General features: G+C 37.4%; 1 protein-coding gene across 11 annotated transcripts in view; it reads right to left on the reverse strand.

The window, feature by feature from the left end:
* DIDO1 (death inducer-obliterator 1) overlaps nucleotides 1-21,922 on the reverse strand; it is a 95,372-nt gene that overhangs the window by 51,365 nt on the left and 22,085 nt on the right. For 9 of the 11 annotated variants that reach the window (XM_039497692.1, XM_039497690.1, XM_039497689.1 and 6 more), the window contains 5 exons: nucleotides 17,009-17,195; nucleotides 14,619-14,817; nucleotides 8,372-8,482; nucleotides 1,839-2,715; nucleotides 1,250-1,568 (listed from right to left, as the gene is read on the reverse strand). In XM_039497692.1, the coding sequence (XP_039353626.1) occupies nucleotides 1,250-1,568; nucleotides 1,839-2,715; nucleotides 8,372-8,482; nucleotides 14,619-14,817; nucleotides 17,009-17,173 (1,671 nt within the window). In that variant the 5' untranslated portion in view covers nucleotides 17,174-17,195. Of the gene's footprint in view, nucleotides 1-1,249; nucleotides 1,569-1,838; nucleotides 2,716-8,371; nucleotides 8,483-14,501; nucleotides 14,818-17,008; nucleotides 17,196-21,922 lie in introns of those variants that run through there. The other 2 variants (XM_039497695.1, XM_039497697.1) reach the window with 2 other exon arrangements.

Consider the following 21,922-nt stretch of genomic DNA (forward strand, 5'->3'; position numbering starts at 1 on the left):
AAAGGCAAAAATTGATTACAGCTGAAATTTGGTTGGACTTGTCACTTTGCCAATTTTTATTCCCAAAACAAAATTAAATATCAACATATGGGAAATGACATATTAAAAACTTTTTAGTATTTTATATTAAATCTGCATACATATATTGACGATAACTGTAATTTTAAAGTTGTTAGAATATATCTGAAAAAAGTTTTTTTTTTTCATTTACAAGTATTTTGCTGAAAATGTCCATGATTAAAAAATTTCACTCCAAAGTCTACAAGCATTGTGCTAATGGCAGGCTTCAATATAACAGCTCTGATGTTAGCCAACATTTATAGGAAATAGTATTCCTGTCCAACCATTAAAATGCACACAAACCCATAAATTAAATTATTGCAGTGTGCTGTCAGCAAGTATGTAAGATTTTTTTTTTTAAAACTTGCTAAAGAGAAAAAGTATAGATGACAGTCAAGGAGGATGCTTGTGCTTGCAAATACTAAAATAGCACCAGCAGCAGAAAGGTCAATTACTATGGCATTAAAAGGTTTAAACTAGTTTAAATTCAAGTTAAGAGGCTTTTTGCTTGCATTTAGAATGGCACACAGACTAGCTAATATAAACAAAGTTCCTGTAATAATTGTATGTAGAAACTGGGAACAATTTGAAAGGATTTTTTTTTTAAATTAAATACATTTTCAGAGCCATTTTAAAAAAATAAAGTCTATCAATTCCCCTTTTCCGTGTATGAAGAGCTACAAGAAATAAGGTCAAAACACAATGTCAAAGATTGGCTCGAAGTACACAGGACAGCTTGAAGGTGTAAAGGCACACAAGTTTGCTAATACTAACTCCCTGCAGTGAAAAATAAAATAATTGATAGTTATTAGAAAAAGGCAATTTTAAAATAACGACATGCCAATTTCAGAATTTTAAGCGTCTTTATGAAAGAACAGGAATTCAGTCAGTGTCTTGATTACCCAAATAAAAGAATAACAGATGCATACACATTATTAGGGTATTTTCCTTATCCTGATGTGTATGATTTGTAAATTGCAGTCCTTCAAAAATTAAAAAAATATATATCCTAATGATTGTGACACTCCACTCATTCAGTTCTGGATCAAAATCTTCACTTACAAATCAGAAAAATACAAACAGCAAATATCTAGTAGCTTTGTTTTATATAAAAATATGTTGCAGCCCATAGATAAGCTAATGCCTCAACACATTCAACAGAACAAGAGACAACAACTAAAATACTTACAGGTTGAAATATCTTCAGCTTTTTCTTCCCACTTGGATTTGCAGCTTTTTCAATCCTACCCTTGATTCCTTGATCCTCACTGGACTTTTGTTCAACTGTTCCTACACTTGTGAGCTCTGTGCCATCCACGTTTACTTGCCTTGATTTAGTTTCTTGCTGATCTGTTTCTGAAACTGTCTCATCCTGCCCCTGCAGAATGGTGCAATTTGGGCAGATATAGTCCTCCCCATTCCTTTCCAACAGTCGCCCACGAGCCTCAGAAATCCCCACACAGTCACCATGAAACCATTCCTCACACCTATCACAACAAATCATAAACCTGAAAATAAAGAACAAGTGGTTAAAAAATAAAATACTGAAAAATTCAAAAACAAAAGAAGTTCTTGTAATTTTGTCAGGAAGCCAGGTGCTTCGTATAACTTATTAATTTATTAGCTTATCCTATTACATCCCCATGAAGTTGCAACAGAAAAAAAAATTATAGACACCTGGCAATGAAATCTTTGGTAGTAAACTTATTTCCTGTGGAGGATTCTCTATTACTTGTACAGTATTTTTAGACAATACTTTGCATATGTATATAGCCCACCTGTTGTTATGAGGCTGGTGACAGATACAGTACAGTGTATTTGGGTCATAAATCTCAGACTCAGATTTGCTTTTTGTGAACTCTTCAGATTCTTCGTCTTTGATCTCTTTTGTTGCCAGGTCAGGTTTTATTTCCTTCTTAACCTGAAGATCTTCAGTATGTTCCTCAGACACAACTACTTGATTTCCAGTCTCAGTGCTATCAGTAGACTCAGGTTCTTGTTTGACAGGCAGCTCAGTCTTAACTTGATTTCCTGCCTGGACATCAACTGTTTCTGTAGGATTTTGTTCTAGGTGTTTTTTCCTGAGGCGGTTCTGTATCTCTTTCAATGTCAATTCTGCAGGTTTTTGTTCAATGCGTTTGTTTCTTAGACGATTTTGTAGTTCTTTCAGCGTCAATCCATCACTATCACTATCAGAGGTATCATCATCATCATCTTTTGCACCTCTGCTTTCCAAGACTGGCTGATCCTTACTGTCTTTAGATTCACTCTTCCGAGTGCCAGGTTTTATATCTGGAGTACTCTCCACACTGCCTTCAGAGGCAGTTTCCACATCTGTAACCGGACAGGATGCTGGTTCACTTGAATCTTCAAGAGCAGTAGGAACATTCTTTCTACCTCTACGTCTTACTGTTGTAAGAAATTCTTCCACTCTTTCAGTACGCTTGGGTTGCCGTCCGCTACGCCGGAGGGACAGGCTTTGTTGCTGCTGTGGTTGTTGTTCACTAGCGTCCACATCAACATCTCCTGCCCCTTCTCGTTTGGCAATTGTAGTCCTTCGAAATCCCCATGTTTTCTTGAACTCCTTACTTGTGGGCTTGATAGCTTTTTGTTCCTCCTCATTGCTTTGCTCACCTTTATCATCCAAAACTGATGCTAAAAATAAAAGTAAAATTATGAAACTGATAGTTCCTCATTTAGGATCACAGCTGACACTTTTTTTTTTTAAATCTTTCAAAATGTCATTACGTTTTCTTTGTGAGAGTAGATATATACACGTTAAATGTGGTATGCTAGATGACTACTTAATAGCTCTGAACACAACGAAGAACACACTTTTTCTGAAAGGTCCTATTGACAGGGATCACTAAAGTCACAGCCAATATAATTAAGCAATGTGCAATTCCCCACTTCAAGTTTTGATCATAATGAAAATTAAGCCACCCTTCCTGTTCACATGACAACTACACTCCAGAGTTCCACCTCACAGCAGAGGTAGTTTACTGTCCCATCTAACACTAAGTCAACATAATCCAGAAGCTAGGAATTGCTCATGCAGTGCATCCCCTTCTTTCCCTAGATCAGGGGTCGGCAACCTTTCAGAAGTGGTGTGCCAAGTCTTCATTTATTCACTCTAATTTAAGGTTTCGTGTGCCAGTAATACATTTTAACATTTTTAGAAGGTCTCTTTCTAGAAGTCTATAATATATAACTAAACTATTGTTGTATGTAAAGTAAATAAGGTTTTTAAAATGTTTAAGAAGCTTCATTTAAAATTAAATTAAAATGCAGAGCCCCCCCGGCCGGTGGCCAGGACCCGGCAGTGTGAATGCCACTGAAAATCAGCTCGTGTGCCGCCATAGGTTGCCTACCCCTGCCCTAGATGCTTATAATATTCCAAGTTCTTGCTGGCCTGGTATAACACAAGCCAAAATAGAGAAAGAAGAGGTTAAAGACTATTTAGATAAGTTAGATATATTGAAGTCGGAAGGGCCTGATGAAATTTATCCTAGAATACTTAAGGAACTAGCTGAAGCAAGCTTGAATGCTAGCAATTATCTCTAAGAACTTATGGAGGATGGGTGAAGTCCCAGCAGACTGGAAAACAGCAAACACTGTACCTATCTTTTAAAAAGGGAACAAAGACGACCTGGGGAATTATAGAGCTGTCAGCCTAAACTGAATACCTGGAAAGAAACTGGGACAAATTATTAAACAAATAATTTCCCTAGAAGATGATAGGGTTATAAGAAATAGCCAGCATGGATTTGTGAAGACCAAACTAATCTGAAGCAAGGAAGTTTTACATTAGATATTGGGAAAATATTTTTTAAGTATATGGATAATTAAACACTAGAATAGGCTTCCAAAGGGGGTTGTAGAATTCACATCACTGGAGGCTGTGGAATTCATGTCACTGGAGCTTTTAAAGAACAGGTTAAACAAACCACTATCTGGTATGATCTAGATTTACTTGGTCCTGCCTCAGTGCAGGAGAGCTGGACTTGATTGCTTCTCGAGATCCCTTCCAGCCTACATTTCTCTCTCTTGTCATCTCCCTCCATTTATTTAGGATGTTTTAACAAGTTTCCAATCAGTGCCATGTAAATATCAGGAAAAAAACAATCATTATAAAAGCTTGCTTTTGTTTAGGGAAATATACAGGAATATAACCATCAGATCTTTCTATTTAACAGGTGTTACCATATTACAGAGTGAGCATCACAACACCTATAATTTGTTGTTTCTAGTGATTTTATTAAATTGAAAGAAATCACTATACACACATTTAACAGACCAAGCATGTCTATCAAATGTTAATATTAAAAAAAAACTGGACAGGTTTGCTGGTTTATTTGCAGGTCAATGAACTCTGAGTAATGAATAAAAGGTAAGCAAATATTTATCTGTCCTCTCTATTTTCCTGGGCATGCAATGGGTATGTTAACTTTTTCATAACCACAACCTTCCATATTTATTTTTAAACCATTTCTCTATGATTGGACTATTTTTCTTTTTCCAGTGAGAGGCTACCAATATTCGAGCAAGTAACTAGCAGATAAGAAATTAATTCTTCATTTCTTCTTGTGTGGTCATTTCTGCTAGGAAGCCCCCAAGGAGGATTACCACGGGATCATAAATATCCACCAACTATGGTATTTAGTTATGGACTGCATCTCAATATTCTCTAGTGACTGGATATGACCACCACATTTGCCTAGGGAGGTTGTTGAATCTGTCACTGAAGGTTTTTTTAAGTTCAGGTTAGACAAACACCAGTCAGGGGAATGATCTAGTTATTACTTAGTCCTGCCTTGAGTGCAGGGCACTGGACTGGATGACTTCTCAAGATCCCTTCCAGTCCTAGATTTCTATGATATATGCATACAATCTTTTCTTTCATCTTAGTGTGTATATGTGTCTTATTTAAATTGTCTTCTATTGTGCTACAGACTGAGGTTGCTGGACCTCTTTTACTCTGGGGTAATTTGTCTACCAAGATCCTTTTCCCACGGTGTCATATACAGAAATTTTTTTCCTTAGGAAAGTTCTCTGCAAAGATCAATATAAATTATGAAGTTTCCTAATTGACCAGATGCTATCACATCTATTAAAGTTAACCTGTTTTCTACAGAAAGCTTTCTAGAAAAGTGAGAAACATAACTTCTGACTTTAAAGTACTGCTACCTGGGGAGAGTGGGCCAATTAAAGCTAGTTTTGATCTCTAAATAACTTAGAAAAGTTTGTTTTATCGAATAGCTGGCCAACTGTATGTTACAAGACTCTTCCAATCTGTCAGGTTGGCGATTTGCGTTAAAATCTGGATATTTGCAATGGGTGTCACTGGTGAGGGGAAAGAACTTATCTCTAGTTCTATCCCAAACCCATACAATAGCATTTGCTAAAGGATGTGAGTACATTTCTGGAAGGAGCGATTTATTATTAATCCATGGTAGTCTAGCAATGTTTATAATGTAGCAATTTTCTTGTTCAATAAACCAGCCCTATATTTCTCAGATTTTATAACCTAAATCTTTTAAAAACAATGTGTGACGTCCTGGCCCCATTGAAGTAAAGGAAAAAAAACTCCCACTGATTTCAATAGGGTCAGGATTTCACAAAAGGTCTTCTACATGCCAAGAGGATACTGCACCACCATGCCTTAAAGCCACTCCAAAAGACTACAATAATATTTTAATAATTTTTTCTTTTAAAACAGAGGTTTTTATTTTTATTTGAATCAGTGGTTTTTATTTTCAACAATAAAGTCAGAAAAATATATCAGGTGTTTGAGACTTTTAAATTACACTTTAAAATGAATCAGAAAAGGTAAAATAGATTGAATCATTTGATGGCAGTATCATCCCTTCTTATCTTTGATAGGCTCTTCATAGCAGGAACTCCTCCTTTCTATGCATTTGTACAGTGCTTAGCAAAACAGACCTCCATCTTGGTTAGGGCTTCTAGGTGCTACCATAATAAAAAAAACACTAATATGTCTTAAGGCAGCAGAAAACTTAGAGCCAAATCCTTGATAAAAACCCAAAGTCATGAATGTGATAGCGGCTCCAATGTAGCTTTTTTGTGCATGTGAAATGAATTAAAGACATCACAGAACAGAGACTTACAACACCATTAACCTAAAGATAAAAGATGAATAACTAGTGATCAGATAATTCTTCATCCCACCTATCTTCACATAGCCTCATTCCTTTTAGTGGCTCTCTGCCAAAGAACATCAACCTTTTCTCTTTTTGAAATGCCAGACTAATGTTCTGGGAACTCTACAAAAAAAACAACCAGCAAAACTCAACAGCTTAAACAAACAAAACAAAACAAAACCTATAAATGATAATTGATCTTCCAAATCAAATTACATCACTTTTACAACTAATTAGCTTTAACCCAATCAACTGCCATCCACACTGAATCTAGGGCAAGCCTAAGAAAACAGTATCATCTGGTAAAATGCACTGAAGATCCCCAAATCCAGAGTCTGGCAGAACAAAAGATGATTAAGCTGAAGTCAAGGACGACTCAAAGGCCCAGCTGCTAACCATCCTCTGTCTGAACCAGCAGGTTGTTAGGTTCAAGCCTGTCAGCCAATCACAATTGCTGCAGTATTACATGAGGAGAAAGGCAATTTTGTAAGCAATTAAAAGCAAGTCACAAGTCAATAACATTTAAAAACAAAACAAAACACCTTACCTGTTATGACCAAATCTCTCTCCAATCAACCAGTGAATTACAATTTGGATGTACTTACATGTGTCTGTCTACTAGCATTATAAATCCCTTAGGGCAGTGACCATGTCTCTCTCTCTGTTTTGTACAGTTAACATCACATTGATGGGGATTTGACACTGCAGCTCATATCCTTCATAGAGATAGTATTTTGATAGGATTATAGCATAACTATGATGTATTTTATACAAGATAGGTTATGCGAGCTATCATTGTAAAGGTTATAATTTAAATATGATTATCCTATTTGTATGCATGTTTCATTTTGGTATCTGAAGTTAGGAATATTGTCTATGTATCTATTTCAAATGTGTTTACACCTGGGGAATGCCCACTATGCAAAAGACTGTCAGTCTAGATGGCTGGCTGGAAATGGCCCATTCAAGTCAATGGACCATTAAGAAGAACAACAGGTCTTAGAAGAAGCTAATCTCTCAACAGGGAGACCAAGGTTTCCTGAGGACAGTAAAAATAGCCTCCAGGTCATGGCTGTTATGACACTACAGGGGCACGTGACCAGATCACATGGTACTGGACTCCATCTTGGAATACCAGTGTTTTTTCACTGAAAGACGGAACCAAGCTTGGAGACAAAAGGTTCCCACCATATATAAAAGCTATTTAAGGCAGGGGAGTGACATCATCGTGGCTCTTCACTGACTCCTTGCCCAAAGGAGACTCTTGAAACACCTGAGGAACAAGGACTGAACTGGGAAGAAATGATGGACCCACGCTTGAGGAGTTTCTAGCCTGTGAAAGGAATACCTGGGGTTCTTAAGCTGCAAGCAAGTGCAGCTTGCCCCTTAAGAGCCTGCAGCCAGCTTAAATCAACATTTACGGTGAGAGTTTGCTACTCATATCCAATCTCTTTAGTATATTAAGCTTAGATTGTATTTTTGTTTATTTGCCAGGTAACTCGCTTTGATCTGTTTGCTATCCCTTATAATCACTCAAAATCTACCTTTTGAAGTTAATAAATTTGCTTTTGCTTCATCACAGACCAGTCAGTGTGTGGGAGTTATACCTTGCGGAAAAAAAGCTGTTGTATATTTTCTTTTCACACTGAGGGAGGGGGCGAATTTCATGAACTTACACTGTACAGATCACTGTGCAGTGCAAGATGGTATAATTTTGGGTTTACACTCCAGAGGGAGGTGGGTTCTTGAGTAGTTGGGCAGTTCCTTAGCTGGAGCCTCCACATGCAGAACTGATCACAGCAGCCTGTAAGTTCTGCAGCTAGGTGTGTGTATGCTGGTGAAAGAGCAAGCTTGGAGAGCTTGGCATCTTATCACAGCACCACAGCGTGAAAGGGAGCCCAGCCTGGTGGGTATGGGGGGCTCAGTGGTACCCCAGCTGCAGGGGGTATGGGGGGAACCCATCACAGGGGGCTCCTAAATACAAATAATCTTTACAGTCTTAAAAGTGAATCCACACGTTAACATATTGTACTCCTCCTTAGAGATAACTTGAGTAAATAGTGCAAAAACTATCTTTTGGTTAAGAAACACACAGATTGGATATGTTAGCAAGATTTCTGCTCAATATAAAAGGAAGAAAATGGACTTACCAGGGGAACGGTTTTCCATGTTGCCAAGACTGGATTCAGATTCAAATGCCACAGACCGCGAACTTACAACTTGTTCCATAATAGGGACACCACCATTCCCAAAGCGCAACTCTAAAAATAAACATAGGACTCAGAATTTAATTGCTTTGACCTGGAGAGTCTGTTGCATTTATTAATAACAAGAGATTTAATGTAGAAAAATCTGTCACAATGTAAAATTATGAGTATCCAAACATGTAGGTAATTAATTTTTGACCCCAAATGAATACCAGAAACAAAAAGATCTCAAATTTACTCAAACATAAAGTGCGAAATTGTACGGCACATTTTTGGATATAGCACACACATGCACTACTAACTTGATTCCGAACTTTTGCAAATTGCTTAGCAACAAAATAAGAATAATAAAAGCTGAGATATACCCAGCTACTCAAAATAACCTATGCTATCAACTATTTTAAATATTTCATTTAAAGGGACACAGTTGAGGGTGTTTAATCCTGAACTTCAGGTATTACAAACCTAAGCTTTTAAGACTTAAAGTTAAATATAAATATATATATATATGGATCTGAACTTGAAAAGTATATGTCTCAACGCAAAAGTAATTTATTGATAAAGTTAAAAGTGCCAGAATATAGGAGTAGAACTAAATGACACTGTACATTTTAACTTCAAAGTGTCATGGTAGTGACACTATAAACTTCCACAAATACATACCAAATAAGTTATAATGGAATGGTCACTCTCAGTGTTGTTAAGACGGCAGAATTTACAAGATGACATGTAAGCCTTGCAAGATAATATACTGGATGTAATTATTACCTCAGTTACAATCAAATCCCAATGATTGTTCCAACAATCTTGTCTAATAATCGTGTATAAAAATATATGAATGGTGGAACCAGAATACTGAATTATAAACATGTTTCCTTGTTTTTCATACCAAAACCTGACTCTTGTATAAGTATCCAGAGTTGTGAAAATGCAAGTGGATTGTCTGGAAGCCTCCTTAGTCCATAAGCAGCTACAACTATTTTACAAGACCCTGTTAAATTAAAATATAAAAGTAGGAACCATGTCAGTTGAAAAGAAAAATAAATTAATCTCCCAGAAGATTATTCAGATTTGGGGTGAGGAAATGCAAAATGGTAATTTATTTCTAGCATCCCTGGCTAGCACCTATAATTTTATCAATACCTCATGGAGTTCGTAAATACACACAAAATGAAAAAATTAAATTAAAACACTATTTTCTAAAATGAATTATTACTCAAGCAAACTATCACTTTCTCTTGAATTCTGAAATCCGGATGAACTGCTACTGAAGCCTACAAGCTACGCCAACATATGGAACATATTAAAAACAAAAACAAAAAAACAGAAGACAAAAAATATTCATGAACAGATTCTCTACTTTGACAAAGAGGAAAGAGGTGGCTACTGCGACCTAGTTGTGGCTCCCTGACCCTCAGTTGTTCATTCTCAGACGAATTAGAGCAAGAGAAGGGCAACTTAGTTTCTCTAACTTCTGCCACTGTAGAAGGCTCAGGATCAGGCATAGTTCAGTTCCACCATGCACCTGCCTTGCCTACTACATGTCCTAACACAGTCCATCCCTTCCCTTACATCTTTCTACCAGTAGAGAGTAACCCTCCACAAAGGGAATTGTCACCGGCTATCTCTAGCTATTTTAAAAGCCAATTTAAATTACCATGGCTAACAGAAACTCATGTTGACAGATGGAGTTTCCCTGGGTCAGCTGTTGACCCTTGACTTAGTGGTTCTTTTTGGCATGTCATAGAAAAGGGGAGGACAACAATTTCAAAGGTAGAAAAAACACTGTCTCAGAGTCCAGAATGGGGCTGATGCTTTCTTCTGGAAAATTTTGCTCAAGGCAGCAGGCAAGGAAGCACAGAATTGGCCTAATAGCCAATTTTGAGAAATGCATCAAGGGGCATTGCTGAGTCACATAAAACTGGAAGTAGAATCTTCTTGTCTTGGCATGTTGCTTGCAGAGAGATCCCATCTTGACCTCCAATCTTTCTTATCAACAGAAAAAAAAAAAGAACAGTAGAGACTCCATTTTGCTGCGTCTGTTTCGTGCCTACTTAGACAATCAGATGCTGTATTTAGATTCAACTTGATATGCAGGGCCCAAATATATTGCATATTATTATTGCCCTGGCACAGGAGGGACCTTTCTTCTTGGTGCAAACATGATGCCCTAGTCCTCTGTTCATATAGTGTTGTCTGTCATTACTAGGATATGTTGAAGTTTCATTTATTTGTGCAGTACAAGGAAAGCTAATCAAATGTCTCAGAGCTCTAGCCAGTTCATTTTCCTCATCATTTCTTTCTGGCACCATCTCCCCAAGATGATGTAAAAGATGTGCTCCCCCCAACAAAAAGTGTTTTTTCCATCCATAATAAACACAGTTCTATCCAATTCATCATTTGCATGTCCAGTCACAAATCACCAGGCTATATGAACATGTCCTTAGGGGCATTCTATTTGCAAAGGGGGTGAAGAACATCTGATGGAAAGGGTAGCACGAATCTTTGAAGTGGATATATGAGAAATGTTGCCAGCTCAGCAGATCTAACAAATCAGATTACTTAGCAAACTCGATAATATTTTGAAAGCTAGAGGCTGTTCACAGACATGGCATATAACTTCCTTTATTTTGTTCTCTCCCCCTGGGAAGAAACATCCTTTGAAGTTTGGTTTTGAGAGTGACTTCAAAGTTCTGAATGGCCTGAGTTGGATTAAGCAGATTTTTTTCTTAATTCACCATGAATCCCCTTACTTAGAAGAAATGAACCATAAAACTGATGTCCTGTTCTGCCCTGCAAGGATGCTCTTATCAGGATGCAAATCTTTTTCTAAGGGCATGTATAGACACACACATTATAGTAGCATAATTAAAACTGTACAACCCCTGTAATGTGGACACAGTTATATCAGTGTAAAGGTGGCTTATACCAGTACAGATTATTCCCATAAGAGAAGGAGAATAAGTTATAACAGTAAAACTACATCCACATTGGTTTTACCTATCTGTATAAGCGCTAATCAACCAACCACACCCCTAACCAAAATAGTTATAATGGTACAAAACCTGCGTTAAGTCCAGGCCTAAAGAGTTTCCATCCAAACAAGTGGTACATTTCTGTGAATACTGTTAGAGAGTAATTAAGGTCAAAGCATAGTGCCTTCTACTGGAAATGTTTCTGACCACATAAGAACATGGTTTGCCAGAGTGATGGTCTGATCAGGATAGGTAGGCAAATCTTCGAGACTGATAGAGATTAGGAAACTGATCTGAAAAACAGCTGTCAAAGTGGACTTTAGTGTTTTTATTTTGAATTCTGATACTTGCAGAAATCATTATAAGTTCTTCAATACAAGGATCATTTTTAAGCCCCTTATATGGAGACTAGGAAGGTAAATACATCTCTATAGCTTTGGTAGTAGTTTGTTAGCTGCCATCTTCTGGCTGTACTTTACTAAGCTCTGGGAGCCAGACTGAATATTTCCAACATTTGTCATCCCCTCCTGGCTGAGAATCAGAGATGCCTGCTCAAGAGTCCAATCTCCTCAGGTGGAAGAAGAGGACAAGTCAAGCATTATTGTGGTTGGTGGACGGTTGTCTAGAGAAGATGCTTCTAGACATTTCACCTTATCTGTTCAACTGCCATCTAATTCAGTCACTGTCTCATCTGTATGAGAAGAAACCTGGAGAGGACTGTTACTCTCTGAAGATCTACTTCTCTTCTGGCATTTGGCCAACAGCAACATTTTCTTGTCCTTGTACTCAGTTTTGAAGACTCCTTTATCGAGAGATTCCTCAAAACAGACAATTTGTACTCTCTTCCTCCCCTCCCCAGTATAATTTGAGGACACTATCAGATGTTAAGACATCTCCCTTCAATACCCTGGGTCCATAAGTAACTTCTTACTATTATTACTGGTCCTGGAATTCTTCTGGATCCAAATCAGATGAAACCTAAGTAGTCTTAATAGAAAACCTATTGTATCAGGAATGCCAGAATTCTGTACAAAGTGAGATTTTGTGAACCCAGATTCAGCCCAGACAAGTCCAGGATGGGGCGGAAATATCCTATTTTCTTTTTCATCATGAAGAATCTCTATCAAAAGCAAGTACTCTTTCTTCTGGAAAAGACAATGGCCCCTTGGATAAGTTTCACCATGCTGTCCAGAACTGCCTGTCACTTCTTGTGATCCCAATGGGGAGGCAATGAAAAGAAGTTAAGAGGAAGGTATTCCTGAAAATTTTAAAGGACGTCAGTCTCAACAATTTTAAGAGTCCAGGAGAAGAAAGTGTCTAACGGACTAGATTAGTTACTTCTAGGATGCCTTCTCTAGATGGTGTTTGGGAAGTATTTTCGTTCCCCAGTGGAGTTGAATGGGTGAAGGAATGAAAGGACTGATTATTTTAGTAATGTTGGTAGTTAGTAATTCAGCAAAAGGTATTACACATTCCCTCTAGAGGAGTCTCACTAATGGGACTGGTTAACTATAATCTTGTTCAGGTCAGAAGAATTTCTCAAAGCCTTATCAACAAATTCTCTGAAAAAAAACTCAACACATTGAAAGGAACTCAAATAAGGATGGTCCTTGATGTGGTCTCTGTGTCAAGGCTTCCAAGTTGTATGTTGTGCCGGAGAAGAGTTCTGGCAAATAACCTGGAAATGTCACAAACTGAACTGTAGGGGAAAGCTAGTGTTGATGTGAGGGACACACCTTCTAAGAATCCCTCTCCAGGTCTGAGAGAACAGCAGGAAGCAAGTGACAGAAATAACATACAAGCATGAGGCAACTTTATCAGGATCCAAAATAAAGAACAATTTGGGCATAAGATGAAGCCAGTCACTAAAACCAGGAGGCATATGTGCTGCTGCATTTCAAACAAGTTTCATGCAGTGTGAATGCCTTGCTAAGAAGGAATAATAAATACATTTTGTGATCAGTAGTATATGTGTTGTTGTACAGTCATCACAGGATAAATTAGGATTTACTTCCACAAATCGGTAAAATGAAACACTATTTTCATACACTTTCCTTGGAAAGGTTATGGAATTTTATCTTGTCTGACTAATGAATTTTACACTATTAACACATCTGAGCCACAACTAAATTTTAAAACCATTGTTAAACTCTGTTCCATCCATGGAAGTTAAGTCAATTGTCTCTAGACTGAGAGCAGCAGCTCCATAGGATTCAATTTTGCATTTCTTTCACAAGTATCTATTGCACTATAACAAAACTGAATCATACAATGTATCCTCTTTTCATTTTATGGTGATTGCTGAAGATACTGAACAAATTTCCAACAGCTTCAGATATATACCCACAATTCCAATAGCTAATATATGAGGGGCTTAGACATGCTAGCATGTTATTTTAAATCTCACTATTTTTACATCTTGCAATGTACAGTCCTGATGAGATGGCTCCTGTTTCAAATAGTGTACCAGCATATGTTACACTTGTAACATATCAGGGACAAAACCCTGTAGAGTTAGCCCATGACAAAATGGTGCCATGTATTTGTCTACTTAAACTAAAAACTAATGGTCTGTGAAGTTCTCTCTTTTTTTAAAAAAATATGCTACCATTTATAAAGTAATTAAAGCTAAAATAGGAAACTTTTCAAATCCACATAATAGTGTTTGAAAACATAGCACTTACAAGATTCTCTGTAAGACAACTTCAGTGGGATTGTACTGTTGATACCATCAAGCTAGTGCATGCTTAAGCATCACTGAAGTGGGAAATGGCTAATAAGAATGCTGCAGTAGAATTAAAAAAAATAATGACTTTTAAGCTAATAGTAAGGTAATAAAAATGCTGAATCACCTTTCTCGCCTAGCTATTGGAGCATTCGCAAATCATTTCTAAATTTGATGGAATTTTGTTAAACTCTTTGGAAGATCATGTTTAAAAATAACATTACATATTTATTTTTTAGTTTTAAGCATCTTATGTAGCAACAAGATTATAATTTTAAAATATTAGAAAACTTTAAACTGATATTAATAAGAAATTGAAAATCAAAGCAGTTATGATGCAACAGATCAAACAATATTTTACGTATTTGTTTACCTTGGAAGATGAAGAAATGTTAAGAGAACAGCAGAGGAAATCCAAATTCTGAGATTTAAACTCCAGATAAAAGTTAAAGAAATAGGTAGATTCTTCAATGTCCTCTATATGCTTTACCTGACACAGCATTAGAGGTTGGGATGGTTTCTCCCTGCAGATCTAAATGAAAGGGAGAGCGAGAAGAGGGCAGCAGTCCTCGATCAGAGTCATTCAGCATAATCCCTAAAGCACATGCTGAATTTGATAATTCAGAAGTGCATGGTTCATCTTGATGACAATCCAAAGACTCAGATATCAATCCTCCACTTGTAGGCTCCTGAAAGGAAAAAAAAATTAAAAGTTTATACAGTTTTATTAATTTACTTTACCACTCTGTATTACACAATTCCCACAGATCAGACAACACAAACAGGTCAATTGTATGTAATGCTTTAAATTGCTACAAAGTTCTCATTATTAAAAAATAAGTCTGTAAATTGAGATAGTTTTTGTAAGAAAACAGATAAAGTAAAAGGCAAAGTGCATCTGTAACACTTGAAAGCAACCTTCACATTTTGTTTTTTCATCAGTTTTTCCTCAGGAAATGGACTGAAACAGGTAGGAGTATTATTGTAAAGGGGAAAAAATCTTTCAGCGCCATAAGGAATGTTGTTTGTATACTGATAAATTTGTTTAGAAGCCATTAAGATTTTCATAGCACAACAGTGTACTAAATAGGAATTTAACAAAACAAGTTAACTCTAATAATAGTATTTAATAACTCAGCAAGAGTGAAATTAAAGTATATAATCTATATTTAGATATTTCTAACAGTACTGAAAATGCAGAAAAACATTATCCTATTTTTAAAAAGCTTAAGCGAAGTTTAACATCACTAATTGAAGCTAATGATCCTAGATAAATCTGATTAACACCAGCTTTACTCCTACAAATTTTCCCTACAGCCAGATATAGATATCTAATTGTGAGCTACCAGTTAGCGGAAGGATAAATTCTCTATTCTTTCACTTTCTCTTGGTCTTGTACTGTGTTTTCAAGACAGAGTTTAAAGAGACTCAGTCAAGCCAACATACCCTAACTGCTAAAAGACAGTGTATTTTTGTGTGTCATCCCTTGATATCAAATATTTTACACTATAAAGTGTTTTAAAACAAGTCAAACGCAACTTTACAGCAAAAAAGTAGGCCTGGTCTACACTTAAAAAGTTTTACCAGTATAACTATATTGGCAAGGAGTGTGATTTTTTTCATTGCCACAGTTATGCGTGTTCAGATGCAATTATACTGATTTAGGTCACTTTTTACTGGTATAATTTATTTCACTTTGCCAAACCAGAATAAGCTATACAATTAAACTATGCTATCATAGCTAGAGCGGCAAAATTTGTAAATGTGGACAAGACCATAGCTTCAAAGATTTAAAAACAAGAAATTAGTTAGTGGTTTAAAAGTAGGGAAGATTAACAGTTCCAGATGAAGCTCCACAAGTGAGAAATTGTCCCTATGGTCACGTGCACTCTACAAAGATTCCCAAACCCGAACAGTTTTCAAAATCTATCCTTGAATATTTTTCAAGAAACATGGTTTTATCAGCAGGTACAGCCTGCATGAATGGGGCAAAACTTTTTTTAAAATGCTTCATGAAAGCTAGACTAGGCCAAAGAAAGGCTGTTAACCATTTGTTAAGAGATCTCCCTCTATCATAGCAGTTAACTCTGCTGGCAAATCTTTTTCAAGAACATTTCAGAATCAGGAACTTACTTTACTACAGGAACAAAGCTAACTGTACAGAAGTACAGAAAAGCCTATCCCAATTGGAGTACAGCGAGCAGGCTTGGGAACAGGAGGCAGGATAGAACCAATAAAGAAAGTCAGTTTTGAATTGAACTTGAAGATAAGCCAGTGACTGAGAAAAAAGGTAACATGATTCCATTTCTTGGAACAAACAATGATTTAGGAGCAATTGCAACAGGAATCGCAACAGTAAAGGTAAAAGTGATTAAACATGAACAAGGATTTCAGCATGATAAGGATAAATTCTGGTAATGTACCATAGGTGGAGACAGGCAAATGTAAGGATAAATTAAGATAAACAATCCTATATGTTCCAACACATCTTCCCTACAATTTATTTGTTCAACTCAAACGGTTCAAGTTCACAAACCCCAGAGTCTTAAAGCATATTTGCTATTTTTAACTACTTGTTACTACTTGGGAAATTATCATCTCCACATTCTCCCCAGTGCCATTACATTTTACAAATGAAAACAGAAATTTGCTATTCTTCTCAGCTGATATATGAAATAGTAAAGCAATTCAAACAATTTTTCTACCACTGACAGCAACAGATAAACTAATGCTTCATGTGGACAAATTCAGGTTATTCCCTGCTTTCTAAATACTTCCCATGTACATTTCAAATCTTCCAATAACAAAACAAATAAAAAACCCAGAGTGGTATAACGTGATTTTGAGAACCCTATTACTGTTTATTAAGGCATTGGGTACCTGCACTAATTTGTACTTTGCTTCATTCTCTGAATCAGTGGCTCTATCCAAGGAGTCAGTGGTAGATGGCTGAAGAGGGTCTGAATTTAAAGTGCCTTCTTCCACGATGTTGCTCCGTAATAACCGCTCAATCTCCCTGTTCAGAATTTCCAATTCATCACACATCACGCAATTCTAAGAGATATACCTGAAGGAAGAGGGAAAGTCAGCTAATCACTACTTGTTCAATTCTAATAAAATAGCCTACTATTCTTATGTAACATATGCCACTGAACAAAAACTAAAAATTAAACATATGTGCCCTAACATGTCTTCTTTGAATCTTTCAGCTTGTAACATATTACTGACTCAAGAATGCCCTCTGCTGATTGTGCAAATAAATCCGGTTTAATATTTTTGTGCCATCAACCAGAGTCCAAAGATCATATATGGAAAATAATCTTCAATATATTTAATCTTGAGGAACAGATCTGATATAACCAATGCATACCCAACACTGCAGTTGGTATTTTCTCAGGTTAGGGAACATTCTGATGTTGACTAGATATGGGGTTCTCAACTTCTCTCTTTCTGAGGCCCCCGCCAACATGCTATAAAAACTCCATGGCCCAGCTGCCACAACAACTGGTTTTCTGCATATAAAAGCGAGGGTAGGTGTTACAGGGTACAAGCAGGGCAATTACCTGGGGCTCCATGCCACAGGGAAAACTGCAAAGCTAAGTTTCTCAGGCTTTGGCTTCAACCCCAGATGGCGGGGCTCAGGGCCCCAGGCTTCAGCCCCATGCGGTGGGGCTTTGGCTTTCTGCCCTGGGCCCCAGTGAGTCTAACACTGGCCCTGCTCAAAGGACCCCCTGAAATCTGCTCACGGCCCCCCAGGGGCCCCTGACCCCTGGCTGAGAACCACTGGAATAGATCATATTTTGCAATTTGTTATAATTTTGCTCCACCCAGTGGCAAGATTGCAAATTACATTTTAAACAGGGAGTTTTAATTTAACATGACCCTTTCAAAACACCTTGGGAATGGATTCAGAGTAGCAGCCATGTTAGTCTGTATCCGTAAAAAGAACAGAAGTACTTGTGGCACCTTGGAGACTAACATATTTATTTGAGCATAAGCTTTCGTGGGCTACAGCCCACTTCATCGGATGCACAGAATGGAACATAGAAGAGTGTACACACACGATGCCATACCAGCTCTAAGAGGCTAACTGATTAAGAGGTTGTTCACAACTCTGAACAAAATGTTATGGTTGTTCTTTCAAAAGGTTATAACTGAACATTGACTTAATACAGCTTTGAAACTTTACTATGCAGAAGAAAAATGCTTCCATTTATTTATTTTTTTAGTTTATGTTTAACACAGTATTGTACTGTATTTGCCTCTTGGGGCGGGGGGAGAGAACCTTTGCTGCTTCCTGATTGCATACTTCCGGTTTCAAATGAGGTGTGTGGTTGACTGGTCAGTTCGTAACTCTGGTGTTCATAACTCTGAGCTTCTATTGTACATATATTTGTATGCTGTACCAATCACTATGATACCTGACCAACATACATTTTAAAGTGAACATAAGATGACGTCTCTTTTTCTCTTTTCCCATTCTATAGCATTGGGGGTTAGAGGGTGGGAAGGTGAGTAGGATTTGTTTGTTTTGTTCTTGGGTTGTTTGTATGGTTAGGTATTTGGGTTTTTATTTATTTTTAAATATCTGATTTGTGGGAAACCTAGGTTGAAGAAGTGAGTTTTATATTTTATTTTGAATACTCTGAAGATTATAGTCAATCAAATCTCTTCCAGAAGAGAGGTCCAAAGTCATGGACTGTTAGAGAAATCTCTGTCTCTTGCATACATAAATCTCACTTTCGAGATCAACCATTCCACTGTACAAGTCAAACGTAGCTGTCATGGGAAACCAAAGTCACCTAACACTGCATCTACACTGGACAATCTTACAAAAATAAACCCTGCCACCTGTTCTACCATCTGGTTAGCTGACCCTCCAGGGAGCCTTGAAGTATACACCTATGCTGCAAAAAAAATCCCTACAGCAGCAAGTCTTAGAGCCCAGCTCTACAGAGTCCGATTCAAGGGGTTTCATGCTACAGCAAGAAAAATAGCCAAGAGGATGTTCCCACTTGGGCTAGAGCTCTGGCTCTGAAATCTATCTCCCTTCCAGGGCTTCAGAGCCCAAGCTAGAACTTCTACATCGACATTTTTAGCACCGTAGTGCATAACACCTGGGCTCGGAGACTCATTATTGCATAAGGTTTTTTTTTTTTCTCCAGTGTAGACATACCTAGTGTAGAGAAGGCTCCCCCACTGGACCAGTTTTTACCACATTAGTTAAACCGGCTAAAAGGCAGGCTGAATTAGCACAGCAATAAAAACTTGTCCAACTGTAAGATGTGTCTACTATAGGGCTCTCAGCAGTTCAGCTGAGTAAAATAACATTTCTGTAGATGCCATAAATCCTTGCATCCCTGTCCTATTTAGATTCTTATTAAAAACCAACAATTTAAAAAATATTTTTGTGATATCAAACTAAACCATTTTATAATTGCTCTTTTTAACAGTACATTACCCTAACCAATGAATCACCAAACTCCCACTGGCACTTATAATTATAGCACTTTCTACATTAGAGAACCCCTATCATCATCATTATTTCACTTTATTGTCACATCACTTTTAGAGGGTCTTTGAGTATACATACAAAAAAAATGTACAGAATCTCACTGATAGACAGCTGTATAAAAGCTTCTTCAAAAGCTCTTCTGATCTGCTCAATGTGAAGAGCTCCCATGATACCAATGACAAAAGTGACCGTGTCAAAAAGTTCAATGACCAACTGTAATTAAAATGTGTTTGAAATACAAGCCAGTTTTAATAAATGTAGGCAAAAATCTCTCCTCAGGGTTGAAAATAACTTCAAAACAAATCCTAAATTACTGAGCTATATGTAGGTGGAGCATGGAAGGGACTAGGGCAAAAGATGCAGAGCTGCAGTGTAGCACCTCCACCACCACTACTCCAGCGTATGGTTGGGAAGTGCAAGTTACAGCTCCTTTGTGTTACCTGGACTCTTACAGTCACAGGACCCATTTAACCATGAAGTCTGTGGCCCTTCCTCTGGTCCACCTCTGAACCTCAATTACATCTCAGCATAGAAGGAACTAATACAGAGACATCCCCCAGCCACATGCAGGAGAAGGATCCCCTTCCAGACCTGTCCTACGGATGGCTCCTCCTAACCAACCACACTACAATTTTAAGTGGTGCAATGGGTCTTAACAAGGTTTTCATCCTCTCTCAATTTCGCACTGATGCACTGAACAAAGTCTCCTTTAAACAATTAAGCATGGTATCACTACATCTGTAGTCTATAGGAAGGTACCCCCAACAAAGAAGTGCTCCTACAATGCCTTGTTTTGCTTTTTCAAAACGGTAATGTGGCGATACCCAAAAAATAAAAAATAAACTTTTTATATAGCTTAGGTATTTTCTTATCACAAACTTGTATATAAAACACAGGATATCATAAATAAGATTATACATATTTCTAGATTCTCTTATTACATCACAAAGTGTTCTGGTTTTATTCTCATGGTTACCATGTCATTAGAACATCTTTATAAAACAGAAGTCTAGTTGTTCTTCATGCTTCAGTTGAATACATTGAAAACAATACTTGGAACCACACAAATTCTGCTGACAAACAATTAAAATAACTAATATGAACATGTACGTTGTAATGGAAACTGCGTACAGAAAAGCTACAACCAAAAGGTGCCTGGGCTGGTACAGAGATCTCAAAGAAAGAAAATCACTAATAAGAAAAAAATCATTTTTCTTTTTGATCTTCTATACCAGTCCAGACCCCTGACTTCTCCCAAAACACTTCAAGCACCTGAGTTAGGGAAGCATAGTATCTCAGAGCCAACTGCAACACCCATCTGCCAACAACCACTTCTGCAAGCACCTGTACATTAATGTACAATGTCTGATGAAGTTTTACATGCCTTACAAATCTTTAACATCTTAAAAATTTTGGTTCAGATATTACTTTCTAAATAGCACTTTCCTCCATGCTGAGATCCATTATGTAAACCTGTGGTGCCCTATGCATGTCCAACAATTGAATTTTACTCTGCTTTAGCAATTCTGGACAGAAAGTGGGCAAAGCAATTTTCTGCTTCAAATGGAACGTACATGTAATCTTTGTTCTGAATTCCAGAAGGGTCTAAACACAAATGTAACGAGGTGCAGAAATGATGGAAGCCTCTCTACAAGACAGTACATATCACTCTCCTATCCTTCAAATCAGTTTGCAGTGATGAGAAACAGAATCTTTAACAACAAACATAATGAAACCCTCTCTTCGCTGTCTCTAAAGGGGAGTTGTGAGAGCATACCAATTTTAAGCTCCAAGCATGAATCACAGCTTGCTTTACTGATCTCAGGCTGTCAACAGCCTTCAGAAACATCTGGGTGCCTACCTACAGGAATAGAGTTAACCGTTTAACCATTCTTCTGAATCCTACAACTACTCTCCCATTTGGGGTAAAATCAAAATTCTTCCAGTCAGCAATTTTGAATATACTGTGGGTTCTAGCATCGTAGTGCATGACCACTCAGTTGATATTGTTAGTGATATCGCCTACCTTGGCTCTGTTGTCGATAACATGGGCAGCATCAAGAAAGAACTTGAAGCCCTCACTGCAAAGCTGTCATCAGTAATGATGCACCTCATTAAGAACACCTTTCACAACCAAATACCCTGATAAGTAGAGAGATGAAGCTGAGAATATATAATGCTTCGGTGGCAGGATGGTGTCAGACACCTGGTTCCTCATAGGCATTCTACCCAGCAGTGCGCTAGATTTGGCTCAGGACAGAGCATCATAGAGGCACATA

Source organism: Mauremys reevesii, linkage group 13, assembly GCF_016161935.1.
Source record: "Mauremys reevesii isolate NIE-2019 linkage group 13, ASM1616193v1, whole genome shotgun sequence".
Taxonomy (NCBI): Eukaryota; Metazoa; Chordata; order Testudines; family Geoemydidae; genus Mauremys; species Mauremys reevesii.